We start from the raw sequence: 24,273 nt of genomic DNA on the forward strand, positions 1-24,273 counted from the left end.
AGCATAAATATTCGTTATTGCTACCGTTTTGTTATTTTGTCAAATATATGTACAATCACTGTTTCAGAATTGTTTCTTAATAGCAACCTATGAACATTTTATATAAGGGTGTCTATTTTAAAGTATGAAGTGCAGAAAATGTACAAGCTTCTGTTTGCTGAGCTAATTGACTTGAAAATTCCACCAAAACAAAAATTATATATTTGTTTATTGTAAATTCAAGAAAGCAAAAGCAAAACATATCAAGTCAAATATTAACAAAGACCAATACACAGAAAAGAGCAAAGAAAAAATAGGCAAAAGGAGAGACTTTGTATGTCTAACATCCATATTAGCGGGAAGATGTCTTAGAAAAAAAAATCCAGTGTTTGTTTGTTTCCATTCAAGCATTTTAAGAAATGGTAAAATTAATTACTTAAAAAATTTACTAAAAAAATGTGCGGGATGTGTTTGTAACTTGGCTTTCACATGATACAAATGTGAGTATAAGTAAAATCACATTATCTATAACCATGAAATTGAGTAAAAAATTGCATTGTATCAGGAAAAGGAGTGACAAATTGATTGAATCTTTGGTTTCATCCATTTGTGAACATCTAGACACAAAGTCTTCATTACTTAAATGAGAAAGTGACAGGGTAACAATCACATGTTATCACTGCTAAACAACTACAGCCTATGAAATTTGTTGAAAGGGAAGATCTCTTTTAAACAGTTCTGAAGTGGAGTTTCAGTTTTGTGTGGGTTTAACAGACGCTGTTCAGCTTTCACTTTTTTTTTTTTTTTTTTTAAAGAGCTAACAGCGCCCCCATGTGTGCGTTGTCAGGAAGTCAAATTACAGTGAACTGATAACCAACACATTCTACCAAAATAAACTTTTCTAGATATTTAAATCGGCAAAAAATAACCAAGCTGAAAGATTAATGCATGCACAAACAAATTTAAATACGCAAAGAAATTTGTTGTTCATTATGAGCATCTTTTATCCCATGGACTGCTGTGATTTCTATTGTAAAACTTTAACATCGCTCAGTTTTTATATTTCCTGTGTTTGACGGTGCAGATCACTCCGCCCTTTGGCCTCAGGGTTCCAGTGTCCTGGACTTCAAAGGTCTGTCCTGGGGTCAGGTCGAAATCGAACCTCTGGAGCAGCTTTGCCATCACCACTTTAGCCTCCATCTGAAAACACATAAGTATTTTTTTTTTCATTAACTTAATATGTACCATTTGTATTTTTGGGAAGCACAATATCTTGACTCTGTCTGACTCACCTGAGCAAAGTTCAGACCCAGGCATGACCGTGGACCCAGAGCAAAGGGATAGTAGCAGTAATAGGGCCTTATAAAACAAGATAAGAAAGAATATTTGCTTCTTATTTCTGGCACAACTAAGATGTGCAAAAGTCACACCGAATAAAAAAATAAAAAAAATTAAAAAAAACCTGTCATGATGCAATGATTGTGTATTACTTACTTTGGAGCATCTGCATGAAATCTGTCGGGATCAAATTTCATAGGGTCCTTGAAGAACTTCTCCATTCTCCCAGTGGTAAAGGAGCTAAACTGAGTATGACAGTGCCAGAATAATGAAAGAGATTTTACTTTAAATCCCAAATAAGTACATTGGAGCTTGTGGTTGTTATGTGAGAAAGTGTGAAGAAGTTCAAGTGACCATTGGAAGGGACTATAAAGCAGACAGTAGATCCATGAATTCAAGTCATTATGTGCAAAGTCATAAGTTTAAGTGGAACCACAAACTCAATGTCATTGCCTGTTGTGATTTTATTGTGTCTTTAGTTTTACAATGATTCATATTTTTGTTCTAATGAGGGACATTCAACAGCAAAGGACTCACCATACAGTTGACTCCGGCAGGTATGCGGATACCATCAATAGTCATGTTTTCCTCTATGTCACGGGACGTTCCTGGTGCAGTCGGGTAGATCCTCAGAGTCTCTTTCAGCACCTGAGCAACAATTACAAAAACAAACACGTCAATAAAGACAGAAATTTCATATAAATGTGTATAAAGAGATAGAAGTAGCAACTAAAAGTTACCTGTGAGAGATAGATCAGCTTCCCAAGGTCATCATTGCTTATTTCTTGTTTCATCCCAATGACATCATCCACTTCTTTCTTTGCTCTGTAAAGTATAATCACGCCATAAACATCATGGCTCACTAACTGCACTAACAAGCAATGACAGAGCTAATTTTTGGTTCTTACTTCTCCAGGATGTCAGGATGTCTTCCAAGTTCCATGATGCAAAATGCAAGTTGATTGGCTGTTGTTTCTTGACCTAGAAAGAGGCTATTTTAGAATCACATTACAATTATCCAAAACTCAATTAGTCAAAAACCTACTCTTAATGTAACGTAGTTATTCACTTTAACCCACTTTTGGTGATCATAGCCTATCCCGGTGTGGTGACTCAAACCCATAATCCTAACGTGAATTGCTAAGTTAGCTTAGAGCAGGATCAGTCTATATCAAATCTAAGTTTATATTTAATCAAACAGTAAAAAAAATCACCATGGCAAAGAACCAAAACTCCTCACCAGCAATGAAAAATGTCACAAAGTTGTCCAACATGAACTCCTCATCTTCTTCTGTCATGGTTTCCTCTGGAACAGGGAGAAAATTGACAAGTCAGCTAACATCTTGGATAATGTGGGAAGTAGCCCACATGCTAAGCTGTGTAAAATGACCCAATGATTAATGTTGTGTTAGAGCAACAGCTATTCTTATCGGCCATCTTTTCATTCCCACCTGTGGCTGCAGTCTTGATGATCTGCGTGAGGATGTCCTTCGGAACATCCTCCCCGTTTTGCATGGCGAGCTTTCTCTTTCGGATCACCTGAGCTCCTGTTGTACGCAGCAGGCGACAGGCATCCCTCACTTCGTTAACAAACGTTCTGTTCCTGGGGTTGTACTGGAAGAAAAAACTCCAGTTACAGTGCCCTCGATCGTTGAAGAGCTCATCTTCAACTGAACTGTTACCTCAAACATGACATCTCTAACGTAGTGCACCATCCCTTTTAGGCAAGTCTCGATGGCCTTGGGGAATGGTGAAGTATTCTTCAGGAGGTCTAATTCCATCCCAAAAGCGACCTGAGGTTTGACAAGGAAAGAAACACATTTTTCTCATTAAGCCAGACGGTCAGACTCCACGGCAGGATTTTTGTCAAATGTTACCTTAGCGATGACATCGAGCGTGACGCAATTGACAAGTTGCAGCATGTTGGCCTCTTTGTTGCCATCAGCTAATTCTGAGAGCTTATCCATCAGTTTCTGCGCTCTCTCGTTGAAAGTCCCCATTAGGCCTCTCAAGTACCTCGAAGAAAAGATGCAAACCAAGAAATGTCACGCACAGAAGAAACCTTGCAAAAGTATTCACACTGCTTACATTTCCCCCCGCCCCAACTTCTCACCAATGAATTGTTGAATTTATTGGGGTTAAATGTGATAGACAAAGACAGAGCTGTGGATAACAGTAAGAAATGAAAAGAAGAAACAAACTTTCAGGCGTTTTAATCAGAGAAGCAGCCAAGAGGCCAATGATGAATCTGGATACTGATTCCCTCTACAAATCTGTCCTTCATGAGAGAGTAGCCTAAGAGGCAGAATGATGTATTTTCTAGGTACATAGTGCCGTTTTACAGCTGTAAAATTCTGTATGTGTGAAATACAACGTAAAATAAGTTTGACTAGGTGACTTAAAATTGACTTCTGTCTCTTTAAGAAGCTGCTGTTCTTTCCGACACCCCGCCTTCAGCACAATGCTTCTCATTATGTTGTTTACAACCATTCTGGACTGAGAAGTAGTTCGCATGATGAACTCAGCAGACTAGCAGTTCCAACAGGTGTTTGCTAATTGCTTCTAGCTAGTCTGGAGGAGAAGCTCTGTAGGGCGGAAGTTCAGCTGGAGACCGCAGCTCCCAGGAGGAGCTTAGCGGAAATGGGCTGAGCTTTGTGGGAGCGAGTGTTATTCACCGCCGAATGGTTGCCAAGGGAGACTCAAGAATTTCTTAGGCATGCATGAAAGAATCAGACCAACACTAAAAATATGTTTTTGATGATAGGATAACATGATAAAGTGATATAAAGTAAATAACATATGTTGAATTTACATAGTTCCCCCCTTTAAATAAAGCCACTGTTGAAAAAGAGCCACGAGAAGTCGGATAGGACAAACATCTGGAGAAATGTGAAACATGGTGGTGGCAAAAGGGAGATTGATTTAGGTTTATCCCCCAAAAAATTTTTGTTTTCTTATGCCTGACAACAATTATTCGAAGATCAAATAATTAACAGAGGCTGAATGACTCACAAGCTGCTAAAGGCAGGGTCCATGATCCGGCGCTGTTTGTACCACATGTCATGATCCCGAGCTGTTATCAGGCCATTGCCAAAAAGCCTGTAAAAACCAAAGGATTAGCTTCAATGTAATGCTTTCAACTTCTGGTTCACAAACTAAATGGATAACAGCACCTAAAGAGAAAGTTATTTTTTTTTATGTTCAATGAATGTAAGAACAACCTTTGACCAAATAGATAAAAGAGCCTTTTGTAGACAAATTTGTCCTTGGGGTACTTTGGGGACATCAGGATTTCCTGAAACAAGAACCAATGAAATACAGGATAAATACAGATTTCCGTACTTCTGGTTTCACACTTGCAGAGACGTGCTGTCATTGTTCCTGAACTCTCACACCGTTTCTCTTGCAACACACACACACACACCCATATTCACCTTTGTTGCTTCTGGACAGGTCACGCACACAGTAACGTAATGGAGAAAATTTAACCTGTAAACATGTCCGTAAGTCTCAGACCTGAAAATGACATGTAAATTATTATTTTTTTGAAGAAAACACACATGCAACCAGAATCCTTTATACTGTAAACTGATTAGAGATTGTATTTTAGTGAAGCAGAAATTTCCTGGAAAGCTCAATGGACTAGAGCTCTGTGTGAACTTCCTGTGCTTACCATTCCAGGAACTTGTCATGAACTAGTCCATCTTTTTTCATAATCCTCAAGAGGGTTGGCGAGTGGCCAAGGAAGAAGCTGTGCAGAGAAAGGAAAAAGGAAGAAGGAAAAAGAAGAAGTCAGAATAAATGTTTCGCAGAGACCGGTAGCAAACACAAACCCGCTTGGCTTTACCTGTTCCTCGGTGGCCCTGGTATGTGATCGTATTTCATGTGAATGTGCCTGAGGTACAGGCAGTAACCCAGAAAGGCGACGAAGAGCAGACAGCATAGCAGGATGAGGGCTTTGCCAAGCAAACCCAAAAGGAGGTGGAAAACCGCCATTTTCCCAAACTGAGCTGAGAGCTTGTTCACGGACAGTAAATAATGATCCAATCCAAGTCACTCCCCCTGAACTCTGGAACAGAATTAGTGTAATCAAAGTTCATGTTGCATTTCATGTCAGGTAGGTGGTGCTGTAGAGAGCGAATCATTTCAGTAATCAGATATGAAGTGGAATTTCCTCTCTTTGTTCAGCTTACTAGTTGAAAATGTAGTGGGAGAGGCAATATTTGGGAATTTTCCATAGCCTTGTTCTAACAGCACACTTGCCTCCTAAATTTGCCACTCATTAAATTTGAACTTGATCCTTCTTTTGCAAAAATGCATCATAAATGACCCACGTTTAATCAATAGATACAATGCCATGATGTTCCACTGTTCAGTTCATCAACAAGTACAATTGGAGCAAATTTTAAGTTGCCCAAGTACGATCCTTCTAGTAGACGTTAATTTTATTCAATTCAGTTTAAAAATTCCTTATTGGTCACAAAAAACAATGAGTTGTTGAGACTGACAGCTTGGGGCAGGAGGGACCTCCTGTTGCAGTGTGGATTATAAAGAAGCCTCTGACTGAGGACGTTATGTTTTAACTTCCCATCTCGAGGACGCTCAGGGTTGTCCAAAATTTTCTTGATTTATGAAGAATCTATATTTGCACCATCATTTAAAAAAAGGTTCCTTAGAAATTCTCAGAATAGAAGAATTTCTAGATTATTTATAAACTGTGTACTGATGTTATTCAGACAAACCCTTTTGTTTCTGTATTGATAAACTTTAGATTTAGGAGCTTTTTTATAATTATTTTTTGTCAAAAATAATAATAATAAAAAAGTTTTAGCAAACTTTGAGCCTTCTTATTCAAAGTTAGCTAAGATAAAATAAACATAAAAATAAGAAGAAAACAACCTACAGTTGATCCTTTATTTGCATTTCCAACATTAACTTACCTTTTGCTAGAAAGTTATTCCCTGTGCGCTTTCTTGCGTTTCAGTATCTTTATGACCAAAATGTGCTTATGTATACTTTGGACCGTACCTTTGCTTTAAAAACAGTATGGTTTCCCATGATTAAGTCAAATAAATGCTTACTTCATTCTGTAAACAAGATTACAGCGCCCCTGTGTATACACCAGTGGTGGAGAAAGTACTCAAAAAATTTACTTAAGTAAAAGTACAAATACACAGACAAAAATGTACTCAAGTAAAAGTAAAAGTACCACATTAACATTTTACTTAAGTAAACGTAAAAAAGTACCTGCTTTTAAAAATACTTAAGTATTAAAAGTAAAAATACTTGCTGAATGCATTACCTAATCACTAATATCATTAAGTGTACCAATCATATTTAATTTTAAAACATCAGAAATGTGCCATTTTAATGAACAATGCCACAGATAAAGCATGTTTTTCTTGTGTTTACTCTGTAACATAATTTTAGACTGAGATATGTGATTCTATGCATCATAATTTCAGGGATGGAAACATCTCGCCTCCTGTCCTAACAGCATGAACTTCACTTTTGCCACACATTTATTTTGAAAGAAATCCAACTGGCAGGGGAGGACATGGAACCAAGGAGCCACGTAGCAGAGTTGTAGTCTAGACCACCAAACCCAAGACCAAATCAAAACCAGCACCCTGCGCTACATGACACAATAAAATTAAGTGCACCTATCAAAATTGCTTCTCAAATTGATCTGAAAGATCCACTTTCCCATAAAAACACCTAAACATTAAATACTTAGAGCTGAAATAAATGTAGCCAGCATCAATTCAAACTCTTGTTCATTCTGTTTTGCTTTCATCTCTGTGCCACAATACACAGAGGTCTCCTGCCATCCCTAAAAAAATAACGCCCTGGGCGGTTGCCCATATTGCCAATGTCAGAAACCACAACTGTCTGCACCATTAAACATAGCAATTAACGGTAAACAACGCTCAACTATGAACACTGTCCAAGGCACAATAAGGAAGAAGTAACCAAGCAGAAGGAGCACCGTGACTGTTCTCATCCTCTCTCCTGCTACGTCTGCCACCATGACAGGTGACGAAAACAAAAAGCATGCTCTGTATTCTTACGTTCTTGTTTTATTTATTCGCCAATTAAATAAATATAAATATTTTTTAATGAAATAAAATAGCTACTGCACTGTACGCAGAGCATTACAAGAACAAAGAACGGTTCTCAGTGAGGCTTCAGTCCTATATGACTTAGCCAAAATCCGTCCAGAAGAATCGGATCGTTCCTGAATGTCATATTACTATATAGCAGACTTTGGTCAGAGCGTTGTCCCATATATGCGACACCTCAGTCAACATCTCCACACAATAATTCAGGGCATGAGTGACAACTTTTTTTCATCGCAGATGCAACATATGTGTCTCTGTACGGCTAGCTTTGCTAACATCACGTCCCTGGAGCTTACCTTTTTTTAAGCTTTCCTTCCAAGTGACGCTAAAAGTTGGACAAAGTCCCCACCGTCTGTGAAAGCGAAGTGCTGCTGATTTTATATGTCGCCATATCTTATGATTTATGCAGCGCTATTATATTACTGACAATTAGACAGACATCTTCTCCCACTCAGAGGAAACCACTGTGCATGTCTGGAGCTCCGCGTGCGAATAAACGGGGAGGCGATGGGTGACAACAGACACGCAAGTCACGTTATTGCTTGGATTGTACGGCGCCACCTTAAGTCCTTGAACTTCACATTTTAACAAAAAAAAAAAAAAAAAAAAAACACAATGAGACTTGGATGTAACAAATAACACGACAGTTTTGTAGAAATGTAGTGAAGTAGAAAGTACAGATACTGTAAAATGTAGTGGAGTAAAAGTAGAAAGTACCCATTATTAAATCTACTTAAGTAAAGTACAGATACACGAAAATTGTACTTAAGTACAGTAACGAAGTACTGGTACTTCGTTACTTTCCACCACTGGTTATTTGTTATGTAACTGAGTTAAAAGCATAGTGTTTACCAGGGGCGGATCTACTGGGATGGCATGGGGTGGCAGTTGCCACCCCAAATGAGAGCCTTGCCACCCCTGTTGCCACCCTGGCTAGCGACAATAAATTCAATAAATAGTTATGGCTGGTGACTTTAATTGTGCAGTGAACGCATCTCTGGACAGGTCCTCTTCTGAAAAACTGCCGAACCCAAAAGCTTCAGCTGTCCTAAAAAATGTATGCATGGACACTGGTTTGATAGATATTTGGCGACATTTAAATCCTAAAGCAAGGGACTATACATTTTATTCACATCCCCATAATATTTATGCCAGATTGGATTGTTTTTTATCCCGAGGTTGCTTTTACATTCTGTTCGAAGCTGTAGCATAGACCCCATATGTTTGTCGGACCATGCACCAGTAGTTTTAGATGTCGATCCATTTTTCGTATCCTTAGAACTTACACCTGGAAATTCAATACATCCTTTTTAGATAATAAATCCTTTTGCAACTTTGTCCGGAGTAACCTATTGCAGTTCTGGCTCGACAACAAAAACTCTCCTGTATCTTCTGCTGTAATCTGGGATGCAGCAAAAGCTACTTTGCGCGGTCATCTTATAGTTCTCACCAAAAAGCAGCTCTAGTAGAGAGGAGAACCGGCCTTGAAAGGGAGTTGATCCGACTGGAGCAAATACACAGTCACCAACACTCTCCAATTTAAAGGGACGAATGGCTGTTAAGTCTGAGCTTAATATAGACTACACTTGTCAAGTTCAGAAAACACTGCTTTAAGCAAAACAGAAATACTAATAAGTCCAGTCGCATTCTTTCCCATTTATTGAAAAATCAAGATAGTAGTCGCTTAATTAATATGATAAGAAAGCAGAACAAGGACATTACATACAACCAGTGGTGGAGAAAGTACTCAAAAAATTTACTCAAGTAAAAGTAAAAGTACCACATTAACATTTGTACTTAAGTAAAAGTACTGGCTTTTAAAAATACTTAAGTATTAAAAGTAAAAGTACTTGCTGAATGGATTACCTAATCACTAATATCATTAAGTGTACCAATCATATTTAATTTGAATACATTAGAAATGTGCCATTTTAATGAACAATGCCATAGATAAAGCATGTTTTTATTGTATTTATTCTCTGTAACATAGTTTACACTTGGATATGTGATTCTATGCATCATAATTTCAGGGATAAAAACATCCGGTCTCCTGTCCTAACAATGAACTTCACTTTTTTTGCCACTAGTGGCATTTATTTTTTAAAGAAACAACAACAGAAAGGGGATGGAAAGAAGGTGGGTGGGAGAGGACAGGCAACCAAGGAGTCAGTAGCAGTGTTGTAGTCAAGACCACCAACCCAAGACCAGCACCCCATACACAAAAAAATAACTTTACCTATAAAATTGCTTCTCAAATTGATCTAAAGATCCACATCCCATAAAAAAACAAGATATTAATACTTAGAGCTGAAATAAATTTAATCAGTAAGATCCTTCCAGAAGAATGGGATCATTCCTGAATGCAATCACTAATTGCACTTTGGTACCAGCGTTGTCCCATATGTGCGACACCTCAGTCAACACCTCCACACAATATTCAGAGCATGACAACTTTTTTTCATCGCAGATGCAACATGTGTCTCTGTACAGCTAGCTTTGCTAGCAACACGTCCACAGAGCTCACCTTTCTTTAAGCTTTCCTTCCAAGTGACGCTAAAAGTTGGACGAAGTCCCCACCATTTGTGAAAGCGAAGCGCTGCTTATTTTACTTGTCGCCATACCAATTCATGCAGCGCTATTATATTACTGACATTAGAAGGACATCTCCTCCCGCTCAGAGGAAACCACTGCGCATGTCTTGGAGCTTCGCGTGCGAGTAAAGGTGGAGGCGATGGGTGACAACAGACACGTGAGTCACGTTATTGATCGGATTTTACGGCGCCACCTTAAATCCCTGAACTTCACATTTTAACGGAAAAAAAGAGCAACGCGACTTGGATGTAACGAGTAACGCGACAGTTTTGTAGAAATGTATTGAAGTAGAATGTACAGATACTTACTGTAAAATGTAGTGGAGTAAAAGGAGAGGATCGTGCCTTCTTAGATGCTGCTATCACTCCGGAGGAAGTTTGGGCTGAAATTAAATCTATGCCAAACAGAAAATGTCCTGTTTGGCAGGACATTTTCCGTTGGAATTCCGTTGGGTTTCCGTTGGAATTTTTTAAGTCATTTTGGCCTGAGATTCAACCAATATTCATGCCCGCTGTTGATGACATTTTGAGAAATGGCATCCCCCCAACGCGGGTAAAAGTCCCCCGCGTTGTTCCTCCTTTAGACCTATTAGTTTACTTAATGTCGATTATAAAATTGTGGCAAAAGTATTAGCCCGGAGATTGGAAAACATCCTCCCTAAAATAAAAAACCCAGATCAGGCGGGGTTTATAAAGATGAGATATGGCGCAGACAATATACGACGCGTTCTTAATGTTGTTCAGTACCTTAATACTCACAAAGAGCCAACAGTAATTGTTTCCCTCAATGCCGGGAAGGCTTTCGACCGCGTTGAATGGCCGTTTCTTTTTCAGGTGTTATATAAATTTGGTCTGGGCCTAAATTTCATTAATCTGGTTAAAAGTTTTTACTCAGACCCAACAGCCTCAGTTAACACAAATGGTTTGATGTCTGAGCCCTTCAAGAATCATAGCGGTTGCAGGCAGGGGTTCCCTCTTTTGCCCTTATTGTTTACATTGTTTATTGAAGCTCTGGCTAAGATCACCAGGACTAATCCAGATGTATCTGGAATTAATATAGGCAGTAGAAACCATGTGATTTCATTATTCGCAGATGATGTGCTTTTGTATATGTGCAATCCTGAGAAATCAATTCCAGCTATCCTGGAGTCTATGGCTACATTCAGTGATTTGTCAGGATACAAAATCAACTTAGGAAAGTCTGTCGCCACCGCTTTCAGCATCCCCCCAGAAAGGTTGATGCAATCTCCCTTTCAAATGTCTATGAGAAGCTTCAAATATCTGGGTATTTTTGTTACACCTGATCTCAATTATCTCTTTGAAACTAATTATTCACCTTTAATTCAGAAGATAAAAATTATTTAATAAACTGGGCTTCCCTACCAACCTCTTTCTTAGGGAGAATTAACACTATAAAAATGAACATCCTTCGCGACTCAACTATTCATAGCAAAATCTTTCCTGCTACTTATCCTCTGCACACTTCAAATCACTAAATTCTTATTTATCTCGCTTTATCTGGGACAATAAACAGCAAGAGTCAAGTTTTCTATATTAACTAAACCAAAACATCTTGGAGGGCTATCATTACCATCCCTGCAATTTTATTATTGGTCAGCACAACTTAAAATCATATCAAATTGGTTTATGAATAGAGGGAACTCTTTATGGTTGGATCTGGAATCTCAGTCTTATGTATTACTCACTTGGCTGTCCAACAGTTTGACTACTTGGAACCAGGCCCGGGAATGTCTGTCTGTACTTTGTGTATGTAGGCTACATGTATGTTTTTATGCGAATACTGCAGTGCTCCTTGTTGATTTAGGGTGGGTTTTGTTTACTTCTGTTGATGTTTTATACAAAGTTATAAAAATCAATAAAAAAATAAAAAAGAAAGTGAGACTGGGGGAGGCGGAGTCTTGCAGTAAAATCGACGGGAGTATGTGTCCATGGACCTATCATGAGAAAAATAAAGACATTTCTGTTCATTTAGCCTGTATTTAACAGATGAGACAAAATGGTAATTTATTTTGTTAAATTTATTGTTTTATGAAAAATTTAGCCCTTCATGATAAATTTTGCTGAACGATAAATTGTCCCAGAAGGTACTGCGATTAACGATGATATTGTTTTGAAACCATTTTTAATTAATATAATGGTGTTGGCATAATACAAGAACATTCTCAAAGATCAATAAACTTTAAACGCTGGAAGTGGAAAACATTTTAAATGGTATACATAAAGCGAATAAAATGAATTATGAAATCTCTGGAAACAAAATTGTCTTAAACATCTAACTGAAGAATTATCCAGTTTTTGGAAAAACGATAATGCAAACTGAAAATATTGTTTTTTTTTAAATTTATTATATAATGAACTGATTTATTGTGACGGGCCTATCAATCAATCAACTTTAGATTAACTCAATCGATAACTTTCATCCCTTCTTAAAACACAAATGATGAATTTATGCTAAAGTAGATCAAGACTTTAGTCAGGTAAGTCGAGGAGAGTCACCAGAGAGTCGAGAAGAGTCACCAGAGAGTCGAGAAGAGTCACCAGAGTCGAAAACTAGAGTCGAAAAGAGCCACCAGAGAGTCAAAAACCACCAGAGTCGAAAAGAGCCACCAGAGAGTCGAAAACCACCAGAGTCGAAAAGAGCCACCAGAGAGTCGAAAACCACCAGAGTCGAGAAGAGCCACCAGAGAGTCAAAAACCACCAGAGTTGAAAAGAGCCACCAGAGAGTCGAAAACCACCAAAGTCGAAAAGAGCCACCAGAGAGTCGAAACCACCAGAGTCGAAGAGCCACCAGAGAGTCAAAACCACCAGAGTCGAAAGAGCCACCAGAGAGTCGAAACCACCAAGAGTCGAAAAGAGCCACCAGAGAGTCGAAAACCACCAGAGTCGAAGAGCCACCAGAGAGTCGAAAACCACCAGAGTCGAAAGAGCCACCAGAGAGTCAAAACCACCAGAGTCGAAGAGCCACCAGAGAGTCAAAACCACCAGCGAGTCGAAGAGCCACCAGAGAGTCGAAAACCACCAGAGTCGAGAAGAGCCACCACAGAGCCGATAAGAGCCACCAGAGTCGAGGACAGACACCAGAGAGTTGAGAAGAGCCACCAGAGAGTCGAGGAGAGCCCCCAGCGAGTCGAGGAGAGCCACCAGAGAGTCGAGGAGAGCCACCAGAGAGTCGAAAACCACCAGAGAGTCGAGAAGAGCCACCACAGAGCCGATAAGAGCCACCAGAGTCGAGGACAGACACCAGAGAGTCGAGAAGAGCCACCAGAGAGTCGAGGAGAGCCACCAGCGAGGCGAGGAGAGCCACCAGCGAGTCGAGACCACCAGCGAGTCGAACACCACCAGCGAGTCGAGGAGGCCACCAGCGAGTCGAGGAGGCCACCAGCGAGTCGAGGAGAGCCCCCAGCGAGTCGAGGAGAGCCACCAGAGAGTCGAAAACCACCAGAGAGTCGAGGACGGCCACCAGCGAGTCGAGGAGAGCCACCAGCGAGTCGAGGACGGCCACCAGCGAGTCGAGGACGGCCACCAGCGAGTCGAGGAGAGCCACCAGCGAGTCGAGGACGGCCACCAGCGAGTCGAGGACGGCCACCAGCGAGTCGAGGAGAGCCACCAGCGAGTCGAGGACGGCCACCAGCGAGTCGAGGACGGCCACCAGCGAGTCGAGGACGGCCACCAGCGAGTCGAGGAGACGGCCACCAGCGAGTCGAGGACGGCCACCAGCGAGTCGAGGAGGCCACCAGCGAGTCGAGGAGGCCACCAGCGAGTCGAGGACGGCCACCAGCGAGTCGAGGCACCATCGAGTCGAGGAGAGCCACCAGCGAGTCGAGGAGAGCCACCAGCGAGTCGAGGAGAGCCACCAGCGAGTCGAGGACGGCCACCAGCGAGTCGAGGACGGCCACCAGCGAGTCGAGGAGAGCCACCAGCGAGTCGAGGAGAGCCACCAGCGAGTCGAGGACGGCACCAGCGAGTCGAGGACGGCCACCAGCGAGTCGAGGAGACCACCAGCGAGTCGAGGAGGCCACCAGCGAGTCGAGGAGAGCCACCAGCGAGTCCAGGAGAGCCACCAGCGAGTCGAGGACGGCCACCAGCGAGTCGAGGACGGCCACCAGCGAGTCGAGGAGAGCCACCAGCGAGTCGAGGAGAGCCACCAGCGAGTCGAGGAGAGCCACCAGCGAGTGAGGCAGCCTGCAGCGATTCGGGAAGCCAGCAGCGAGTCGAGGACGGCCACCAGCGAGTCGGGCAGACTGCAGCGACTCGAGAAGCCAGCAGCGACTCGAGAAGCCAGCATTTACAAGGGGGTACCCAAAAGTTTCCAGAATGACGCTGCTGCACGCGCAGTTTTTGTAGTCCGCTAGTTATTTGTTCAACCACGCCTTCTCAATCAGTGTGCCAAGCGGTGTTGATGTGGAAGGTTTCGTCTACCTGCAGTGAACTTTCTTGGAAGAGCTGTTTTAACAAGCCGTCGTTTTTCTTCATGGAGAAGTTCTATGAGCAGCGCGTGGCTGAAGCTTTGCTTCCTGCTCGGGGATAAAAGCATCGGAAACCGTTCAAATGTTCAAGACCTTTTACAAGGATGACGCTATGTGTCAAGCTCAAGTTTACTCGTGATTCACCCGCTTTAAAAATGGTGAAATGTCAATTGATGACCAACTGCTTTTTTTCCGGAGCATGAAGCAAAACTTCACAGCTGTGCTGTGAAGCCGGAAAAAAGCAGTTGATCAATTGACATTTTACCATTTTTAAAGCAGTGCGAACCACGAGTAAACTTGAGCTTGACACACAGCGTCATCCTTGTAAAAGGTCTTCAACATTTGAACGGTTTCCGATGCTTTTTTCCCCGAGCAGGAAGCAAAACTTCAGCCGCGCGCTGCTCATAAAACTTCTCCATGAAGAAAAACGACGGCTGGACAAAACAGCTCTTCCAAGAAAGTTCACTGCGGGTAAACGAAACCTTCGACATCAACACCGCTTGGTACACTGATTGAGAAGGCGTGGTTGAACAAATAACTAGTGGCAGAATCGTGTACTACAAAAACTGCGCGTGCAGCAGCGTCATTCTGGAAACTTTTGGGTACCCCCTCGTAGAGAAAGCACCAGTTTTAAAGACCAACCCAGTGGAACTAGAATATCCATAACGGGACAAAATATCTCAATGTTCCCGACTGGTACATGGTCTTTAAAACTGTGCCTGTCCGTGCAGCGACTTCTCTCACAGCTGATGTTGGCTTCTGCTTCTTCTCTTCTGCCTGCCCTTGTCGAAGCAGAACAACTTCGTCCATCGCCTCTGCTTTCTGCTTCATCAGGATCTTGATTCTTCTTTGATTGGTCCGCTGCAGGCCGCGCAGATTGTCCAGCTCTCCCCAAAGATCGTCCATCTCTCTAGCCTGATGGTCTATCTTCTCCTCGGATGTTTCTAGCTCCGTCCGGTGATCCTGACATTTTTGCTCTCTCTGGTCCAGCTGTGCAGAAACTGACACCAGCTGCTCCTGGATAGCGCTGTACTTGCTTTCCAGGAGGTTATATTGTGCTTGCAGGCGACTAGGCCTGCAAGGGCGAGAGTTTAAGCTCTCGACTTTTCGCCGGAGGGCTTCGACTGTCTGTTTAAGCTCCTCGTTTTCTTGCTCCCGTGTTCTGTCCATCTCGTCTGCAGTGTTCTTCTTCTGACATGTACAGCAAATGAGTTGGCATTAAAAGGAGTCATTAGTGATGTCATAGAGCATGAGTGACATCACTGGTACATCAAAGCCACTAGAAGCCTGTTGTGTGTGTGTTCTGTATTTGATGCCTTGTGGGACCATTTTACTGGTATACAGGGGTGAGGGCTGTCTGCTCCTCTTCCGTGCATCAGAGCTGGGTCTGCAGCCATGTAGCGATGGCTTATTTTGACACACAGACCAACAAAACTGCTACAAACACTGCACACACACTCACGAATTCCAACTAACACACTTATCGTCTAAAAAACTCATCCGAAACACTCCTAGTAAAATCCAAAGCGTCGCTGCTCTCCGGTCTCTTCCCGTCTCCAAAACTCTCCAGAGCATCTCGCACCACAAGTCTCCTCTCTCCCGGGATGGGGGTTGGTGTTCCCGCTAAATCCTGAATATACCCAATTTGGGTTGTCTTGGAGTTTTGGAGCTTTTTCCTGTCTGGGAACGAGAATACGACCTGCTGAATGTGACAGGTCGCCTGTGACGGTCCGACCAGTAAAACAAAAGGACAAAGGCATATATAAAAAAATATGTTCTATTTATTTTTTCCAAAAATCTTAACAAAAAGGTTCAACAAAATAAAAAATATATAACAAAATGGGCCCAAAAGAAATCAACTAAGGCAACATAACTCAAGGTAACAAACCAAAGACTGACCTAACAATGAACATACAGGGGAATTTCTACAAACAGGCTAGCCTACACAAACGAGGAGGGGTAGGGAAGGAGACAAAGACAAATAATGTATAAACATAAATGACTAATTCAAAGTAAAACATTTTAACTTTATCACAACTATAAAAACCAAAATAACCTAATACCAAAAAGGTTTTAGCAATTATGCTATTAGTGGAGAGAGGCAGATTGTTTCACATCAAGTCCCCTGCTTCCAGCAGCCTGATGGATTGTTCCACTTCCTGGTTTTCTTTTCAGCCAACCCCTTCTGCCAGCCAGTCCTTAAACAGCAAAAAAATTAGTAACGATCTTAAATAAACATAAGGTGTTTACTAAATGTGTGCACCCAAATTAGTGAACAACCTAATGCAATAACCACCACCAAAGAAAAACCACCAATGAAAAAGTGAAATTCTAAATATATTATATGAAAACATTTAAATAAATACTAACACTGAGGAAAAGGTGGAGGAACCTCCTCATCGCCAATCAAAAAGCGCGGTGACGTAAGAACAGAAGGGAATCCCAAACAGCTGACATACTGCGCAACTGAGTCCGGTGGATATCGGAGATGATATGTGGAAATGTTTATTATTAAATCTAAAGGTCATTATTATGTTTATTCAGTTAAAAATGTTAACTATGAAAAAAACATATTCACCTCCAAATAATAGTGCAGCAAATAGAGCGGCTGCTCCCGTTGTCTTTTATCCACCGCCTTTTCTTTTCGTTACGTCTTTTATCTCTTAAAATGACTCCACAAATTATCACTATTGCTTCTACATTGTTATCCGTGTTTGGTTATTCTAAATTCCCGCTATGTTGGGGTTTTTACTGGATTATCCTCTGGAATCGGGATGTTCGTGACTGGAATCGGTTCGTGCTGCTCCTGCCTTGGACACACGAACTGTATTGAAGATTGAAACTGGTTTTATTGTGGATAAGCAATCACTCCAGGCGTCGGGTTAGGACAGCTATTATATATGTTGAGGTGAGTTGTTGGAAGGAGAGAACGTCCGATTCCAGAATTAGGTTTAACTTGACTTTAATATACTTCCAGCTTCATCCATATACATAACAGGCAGGATTCAATGGGGGGCGCTTGTAAATGAGATTGTGTGTGTATTGAGTGTATGCATATGTATGTAGCTGTGAGTATGTGTGTGTGTGTGTGGTGTGTGGATTTCATTCAATGGACGCACACGATGTAAAGAGGTAATAACAAAACTGCCTTGAGAGCCGCCCCACCGAATGCTCAGGTCCATAAGTGAAGTATGAAGAAGAAGCCACCCAGTGGAGGAAAAAGGCACTACATATGAAACACCTAAATAAAGAAAATCAAACTAAAGGGCTGGAACAAATAATTAACAATCTTTTGTACAGCCGCCCCAAATTTGAAATGCAAATTGACCACTAAGTGTCTTGTCCATCCTGAGGTAAGGCTGGTAGCTTTATGAGGCGAACAACTGGCCGAGTGTAGGTCCTGCCTTTAACTTGAACCATAGCTGTCGTCACGCGTCCATCTGCTCCAGGCATGACGCTTGTCACTTTCCCTACTTGCCAGCGGGCTCTTGGTATCTGCTAGTCAACAATGAGCACTATAGTGCCCACCGTGATGCCATCCTTTTCTGTTTGCCATTTCTGTCTGGCTTGTAATGTTGGAAGGAAATGGCGAATGTAATGCTTCCAGAAATGATCTGTTAAAACCTGAGAATGTCGCCACCTTTCGACTTAAAAGTGAAGACTCAGGATAGACCACTTGTGGAAGGGAGGAGTCTGGTCGCCCCATCAACAAACAGTTGGGCGTGACTGGTCTGGATCAGCCAGATCAGAAGAAACGTAGCCCAAGGGCCTAGAGTTGAGGATACCCTCTATTTCAATGAGGACTGTTTTCAACACCTCCTCCGGTACTGCCTGAACTCCAAGAGCTATCCGGAGGGCGCTCTTTACTGATCTAACTTCTCGCTCCCAAGATCCACCAAAATGTGGAGCATTTGGAGGATTAAAACGGAAATGAATCTGTTGAGCGGCGAGTTGGTCCTTCACTGATTGTTCCAGGGCACTGAAAGCTTCTTTAAGTTCTTTATCCCCTCCTTTGAAATTAGTTCCTTGGTCCGATAGGATCTCATGGGGTGTTCCTCTTCGAACTATAAAACGTCGGAGTGACATGAGGAATGAATCGGTGTCCATATTAGGGAGAAGATCTAGATGGACAGCTCGGGTGGTAAGGCACTTATACAGGATACCCCACCTCTTTTCGTTGCGTCGTCCCACTTTTACTATCATTGGACCAAAGCAGTCCCCCTGTAGAATAGAAAGGCGGTCGGAAAGCCTCAAACTGGAGGGTGGCAGATCTGCCATCCTTGGGACTTGAGGGCTGCCTCGCCATTTCCTGCAGTCCACACAGTTATGCTGGTGCTTCCTGATAGCTTCTCTCCCTCTAAGTAGCCAGTATTTTCTTCGCAGCTCAGCAAAAACACGCTCTGCTCCAGGATGATTCAGTTGTTTGTCATAATGCTGGATCAGTAGTTTGGAGACAGGGTGGGAGGATGAAAGTAGAATGGGATGGAGCACATCTGAGCCTAGGCCTTCACATCGGCGAAGCCTCCCTCCAACACGGATTAGACCTGAAATCTGATCATATTCAGGGGCGAGTGTGAGCACTCTACTGGTAGATGGAAGAGCCTTTCCCGATTTAAGTAACATCATCTCTTCTGGGAAGTTATCCATCTGAACCTGTCTGAAAAGGGCTAACTCAGCGTTGTGATAGTCATCAGCAGTGGGAGATTTGTTAATGGCCGCCCCGTCAAGTGCTTTTGCTGTTGCTTCTAGTAGCTCTTGAAAGGTATTAAACTGCTGAATGTCAGGAAGAGTTAGTTGTGGTGAGCTGATTAGACCACAGAATACTGGGCTCCTCAGCTCCTCTGTTTCCTCGTTAAGGTGGTCAGTTGGTGATTCAGGCCACTGGTCAGATGCCTGCAGGGGAAGGATGGTCCATGATTCCAGCGACTTTTCCAGTCAGTTGGCTAAGGTTTTCCCTCTGGTGATATCGTCTGCTGGGTTGGAGCAGAATCGATGTAACGCCAGGATCTGACATCAGACAATTCCTGAATCTCTGCAACCCTTGTGCCTACAAATACTTTATATCTGCAGGAATTGGATTTGAGCCAGTTGAGTACTGTGGTGGAATCAGTCCAGTATACCACATTTGATTTTTGTGGTGAGTTCTTTCAGCAGCACCGAAGCTAACTGTGCTCCAGTTAAAGCGCCACATAACTCGAGTCGAGGTATCGATAGCTGCTTCTTGGGTGAACTCTGGATCTAGCAGCTAAGAATGCAATTTGTACTTTTCCATCCCCGTTGTCACTGCGCAGATACGCCACTGACCCATAAGCACGTTCAGATGCGTCGCAAAACACATGGATGGTCTGACTAGTGGTATTACAATCTGTGTTATGGTCAGTGTAGCATCTGGGTAAGGCAATCTGAGACAACTGTGGAAGCTCTTTTTCCCATGTCTTCCAAGCTTGGAGCAGATCTTCAGGGAGATTGGGATCATCCCAACCTCTCTTCTTGTCCCAAAGGCGCTGTACAATGATCTTAGCTCTGGTCGTATATGGAATAATGTATCCCAGAGGATCATATTGTTGGGCAAGAAGACGGTAAATGTTGCGCATAGTTGGTTCAAGACAGTCACGATTGTGCTGCTTATAACAGAGTGTGTCTGATTTACACTGCCACAACAGTCCAAGTGTGCGTTCTTGAGGATTAGCTGTTTGTTGTGTGAACCAAAGGGTGCTGCTCTCTGATCTTGATTCTTTGGGTAGATGTTTGATGACAGCAGGAACATTGCTAGCCCATTCTCTGAGCTCGAATCCACCTTCCAGTAGCAGTGTGTGCAGACGATTCACCAACTGTTTGGCCTGGTTCTCTGACTGAAGACTCTGCAGACAGTTATCAACATAGAAACAATGTTCTACTGATTGGCGGGCATCCTCTTCTGGTGCAGTGTGTTTTTTGGACATGATTTTGTAGTGCAAAGGTAGCACAACATGGACTGCATGTTGTCCCAAAGGGGAGCACTTGCCACTCATAGATAGTGGGTTCCTGGTCCACTTTAACATCTCTCCACAGGAAACGAAGGAAGGGTTTATCTTCATCCAACAGGCGCACCTGATGAAACATTCCCTTCACATCACTGCTGATCGCTACAGGGTGTTCTCGGAACCTAAGGAGGACTCCAGAAGACTGGCTCCAAGTGTAGGGCCAGGAAGAAGATGATCATTGATGCTCTGCTCATTAAAGATGAAGGAGCAATTGAAGACTATTCGATACTTTCCATTGTGTTGAACAATGTGGTGTGGAATGAACCATGAATGGTTGTTCTCCTTTGCCTTGGTTGGGGATATGGCTTTGACGTAACCGGCATCAATGAGCTTGTGGATTTCTTTGGCGTAAATGTTAGCTTTCTCCGGGTCCTTTATTAGCCGTTTTTCTGTCCCACGCAGTTGTGGCAAGACTGCCTCTTTAGGTGCATGGAGGGGTGGTAGGTTCCGTTTCCATAACATCGGCGTTGCATACCTGTTCACACCATCGACCATTACTCTGGTGGTCTTATCTTCCAGTATGCGGACTGCCTCCAAATCTTCTCTTGACCGAGTGATCAACCGTTCGCTCCTGTAGGGCAGCGTATCTAGCTGCCACAACATTTCCACATGACTTAGAAGCTCTGTTTCCGGTGGATTGCACTTAGTGAAGAGGCACTGCTGTGGAGACAGTTGATGGCTTAACAAACTTGTGGGGCCTTGTAGAGTCCAACCTAGCCTAGTATGAACTGCTGCAGGTCCACCTGGTGGACCGAGACGTACTGGTTCCACTGGCGTAACCAGATGTGGGTAATCTGACCCAATCAGCAGAAGTGGATGGGCACCTTTAATGGATGACAGTGGAATGTCTCTGAGATGGCGATATTTTTCTGCAGAGCTTCAACTGGGTAGGTATGGCAGGCTAAGTTTAACTGTTTGGCTGTGAATGCTTGTTGACCTGGTATGACTTGTTAGGCTGTGAAGCAGGAGCAACTGAAAAGGAACAGTGGCACCGGAATGGGCAGACTTCTTGCCTGACGGTACGGAGCGTGAGGTCTTCAGGCTTCCCTTGAAGACCCAGGCTAAGAGCAGCATCATGTAGGAGTATTGTGCGCTCTGACCCATCATCCAGTATTGCATAGGTCTCCAGTACCTTCGGACCGCTCTGGACGATGACACGACACAGCTTCAGTAATACTTGGTTACTCCTAGCTGGCCGATCAATGTACAGCGTCTCTGAAACGGAACTCACTAGGCATTGCTGATGAGTGCTTGATGTTCGCCATGTGCTATGCTCATTTGGCTGGTATAACATCGGCAGGACGTCCAGATGCTTCCTCTCACACTGTTTGCACTTGGCTTTGAGATTGCACCTGGCGGCCTGATGTTCCCGACCACAGCGCCAGCATCGACATTTGATTTAATCCACTCTGTCCTCTGCTCTACTGACAGGATTTGAAATTGTTGCATTGGTCAAATAATGAAGCCTGTATCGCAGAAAGGACAGTATTTCTTTGGCTTGTCCTGAGAGATCTCTCTCACAGCTGGAGTCTTATCTGATTTCATCTTTGACTGAGGAGACTGACTACCAGTAGAATCGCTGTAGACTTTGTGATTTGTAGTCAGGACGTCGCTTTGGCGGAGCTTGTCCTCTCCGGTGAAAGTACTGCTGTATTGATCGCCACAAACTTGAACTCGTACTTCGTACTCAAGCCAGTCGGCCAGATCAAGCAGAGTTGGAACTGGATTATGAACAGAATTCACAAATCTATGAAAGTGTGCTCTTAAGGTCATGTGGCAACTTCACTAGGAGACGAGAAACATGTGATGCACATCTCAGTTCTGTCCATCCTTGACACCCAAGTTGCTGCAGCATTCCTACTAAGGCGCGAAACTTGAAGGGCAAAGGACTTAAATGCTTTAATGTCCCCAGGTCGGATATTAGGTTCCATCCATCAGATCAGAAATCCTCTTTACGCCAGCTGCTGCGGTTGACCATACATCTCAGTGAGCGCCTTAAAGTGTCTGTAAATGGGAGAGGACTGTTACTGTATGAGTCGGCTATAAGTAGCGCCTTCGCATTTGAGATGATCTGTGAGTATTTGAAACTAAAGTGCTCTGGAGCATCATATGGGAGTAAGTGTCGAGGGCTAGTTTTCAACCTGGCAAACTCACGTGGGTCTTCGGACTTGAAGTAAGGGATAGTCGGTTGGGACCATGGTAGAACTCTAGCACGAAGGTTTACCATAGGAAGGATCTCCGTGGGGGAATGTTTGGCAGTCAGATGAGTATCTGCCTCCCCGACTTCTCTGTCTGTCACATCCATAGCGTGGTGAATAGTAATTCTCATGGTGATCCCTGTAATCAGAAGATTGTCCCCCCTCAGGTCTATAGTAGAGGCTGTCATGGCGAGCGCTTGGACTACTTGGTCGGTTGGCTTCTTAGGGCCATATGCATCACCGTGGTCTGGATGATTGACTTGAATGGAGAGACACCATAACAACGGTGAAATCCATCACCATGGGATAGGGCTCATTATAGCAGTCGTAGTCATCCTCATAGTTGGATCATACTTGACATCGGAGTTGGATGCTGCTTTAAAATGTGGCCTTTTGCTATACACATGATTTACACAAGCTTTATGGTGTGATTACACTCTCTTTGATGTGATGACTCTGGTTCCGGTCGGTCATCAATATCAAAATCCATAGGCTTGACTTGGGAGAAGGAGATGAGCTTCGTGTTGTTACTGGAGAAATGTCATCTTTGCTGATTAATCCTACCTCTGCAAACAGCGGTCCAAGATCCTCAATGAGTCACGTCGGTGGCTTTGTGGAAGTAGAGGAACATCATTAATCACCGATGGGGCATTTACTGCCTGACGTGGGCTGTGTGCCCCTAAATGGCGTCGGCTTACTTGTAGATGCTGGGGCAGTAGATGTATCCTCTTCTCTGCGCTTGGACTGTGACTGAGGATTTGAGTGTTGTCCATGAGATGCTGGATTACTCTGTAAGATGCTGGACTTCTCTGTGTAGTCGTCACTTTCCTCTCTCATGCTTGAATATATCTGAGCACTTCAGATGAAGCTGGCTGCTCCTCCTCAGGAATGTGGTGCCTTGTGTATAGCTGACCTCGTAGTCTGGAGATGTGATGGCATATGCCTCAATCTTTGTGGACGGTTTACGTCTCTCACGTTCCTCTCATGTGACCTTGACATATTGACTGTATGGTTGCTGACTCCGGCTCGAAGGACAAAAATTGTATTGAGATGAAACTGGTTTTATTGTGGATAAGCAATCACTCCAGGTGTCGGGTTAGGACAGCTATTATATATGTTGAGGTGAGTTGTTGGAAGGAGAGAACGTCCGATTCCAGAATTAGGTTTAACTTGACTTTAATATACTTCCAGCTTCATCCATAACATAACAGGCAGGATTCATGGGGGCGCTTGTAAATGAGATTGTGTGTGTATTGAGTGTATGCATAATGTATGTAGCTGTGAGTATGTGTGTGTGTGTGTGTGTGTGTGATTTCATTCAATGACGCACACGATGTAAAGAGGTAATAACAAAACTGCCTTGAGAGCCGCCCCACCGAATGCTCAGGTCCATAAGTGAAGTATGAAGAAGAAGCCACCCAGTGGAGGAAAAAGGCACTACATATGAAACACCTAAATAAAGAAAATCAAACTAAAGGGCTGGAACAAATAATAACAATCTTTTGTACACGAACCGATCGAACCTGTTGGACTT

The 24,273-nt window shown here is 42.9% G+C and overlaps 1 protein-coding gene across 2 annotated transcripts; it reads right to left on the reverse strand.

The window, feature by feature from the left end:
• Positions 1–191: 191 nt before the first annotated feature.
• On the reverse strand, positions 192–10,483 carry LOC103457823 (cholesterol 24-hydroxylase-like). 2 transcript variants are annotated; one of them, XM_081602856.1, is made up of 16 exons: positions 10,340–10,483; positions 5,165–5,386; positions 4,991–5,068; positions 4,752–4,833; positions 4,539–4,612; positions 4,330–4,416; positions 3,195–3,333; positions 3,000–3,110; positions 2,769–2,931; positions 2,558–2,623; positions 2,226–2,298; positions 2,058–2,142; positions 1,855–1,965; positions 1,474–1,562; positions 1,272–1,338; positions 192–1,179 (listed from the first exon to the last, which is right to left on the reverse strand). In XM_081602856.1, exons 2-16 carry the CDS (start codon positions 5,311–5,313, stop codon positions 1,030–1,032), a joined length of 1,524 nt encoding a protein of 507 aa, XP_081458982.1. In that variant the 5' UTR covers positions 5,314–5,386; positions 10,340–10,483; the 3' UTR covers positions 192–1,029. The 2 variants fall into 2 exon arrangements, with proteins under 2 accessions (XP_081458982.1, XP_008396460.1); XM_008398238.3 differs by lacking the exon at positions 10,340–10,483 and having other exon boundaries at positions 5,165–5,733.
• Positions 10,484–24,273: the final 13,790 nt, after the last annotated feature.

The sequence above is a fragment of the Poecilia reticulata genome, chromosome 21, assembly GCF_904066995.2.
Source record: "Poecilia reticulata chromosome 21, P_reticulata-male-v2, whole genome shotgun sequence".
Classification (NCBI taxonomy): Eukaryota; Metazoa; Chordata; class Actinopteri; order Cyprinodontiformes; family Poeciliidae; genus Poecilia; species Poecilia reticulata.

Bases quoted from the DNA above. Each gene is read 5' to 3' on its own strand.
- LOC103457823 (XM_081602856.1), bottom strand. From the start codon at position 5,313: ATGGCGGTTTTCCACCTCCTTTTGGGTTTGCTTGGCAAAGCCCTCATC. The intron at 4,613-4,751 runs GTGAATATGGGT...TTCTTGTTTCAG, and splicing joins CCTGTCCAGAAGCAACAAAG to GAAATCCTGATGTCCCCAAA. The intron at 3,334-4,329 runs GTGAGTCATTCA...CTTTTCTTCGAG, and splicing joins GACCCTGCCTTTAGCAGCTT to GTACTTGAGAGGCCTAATGG.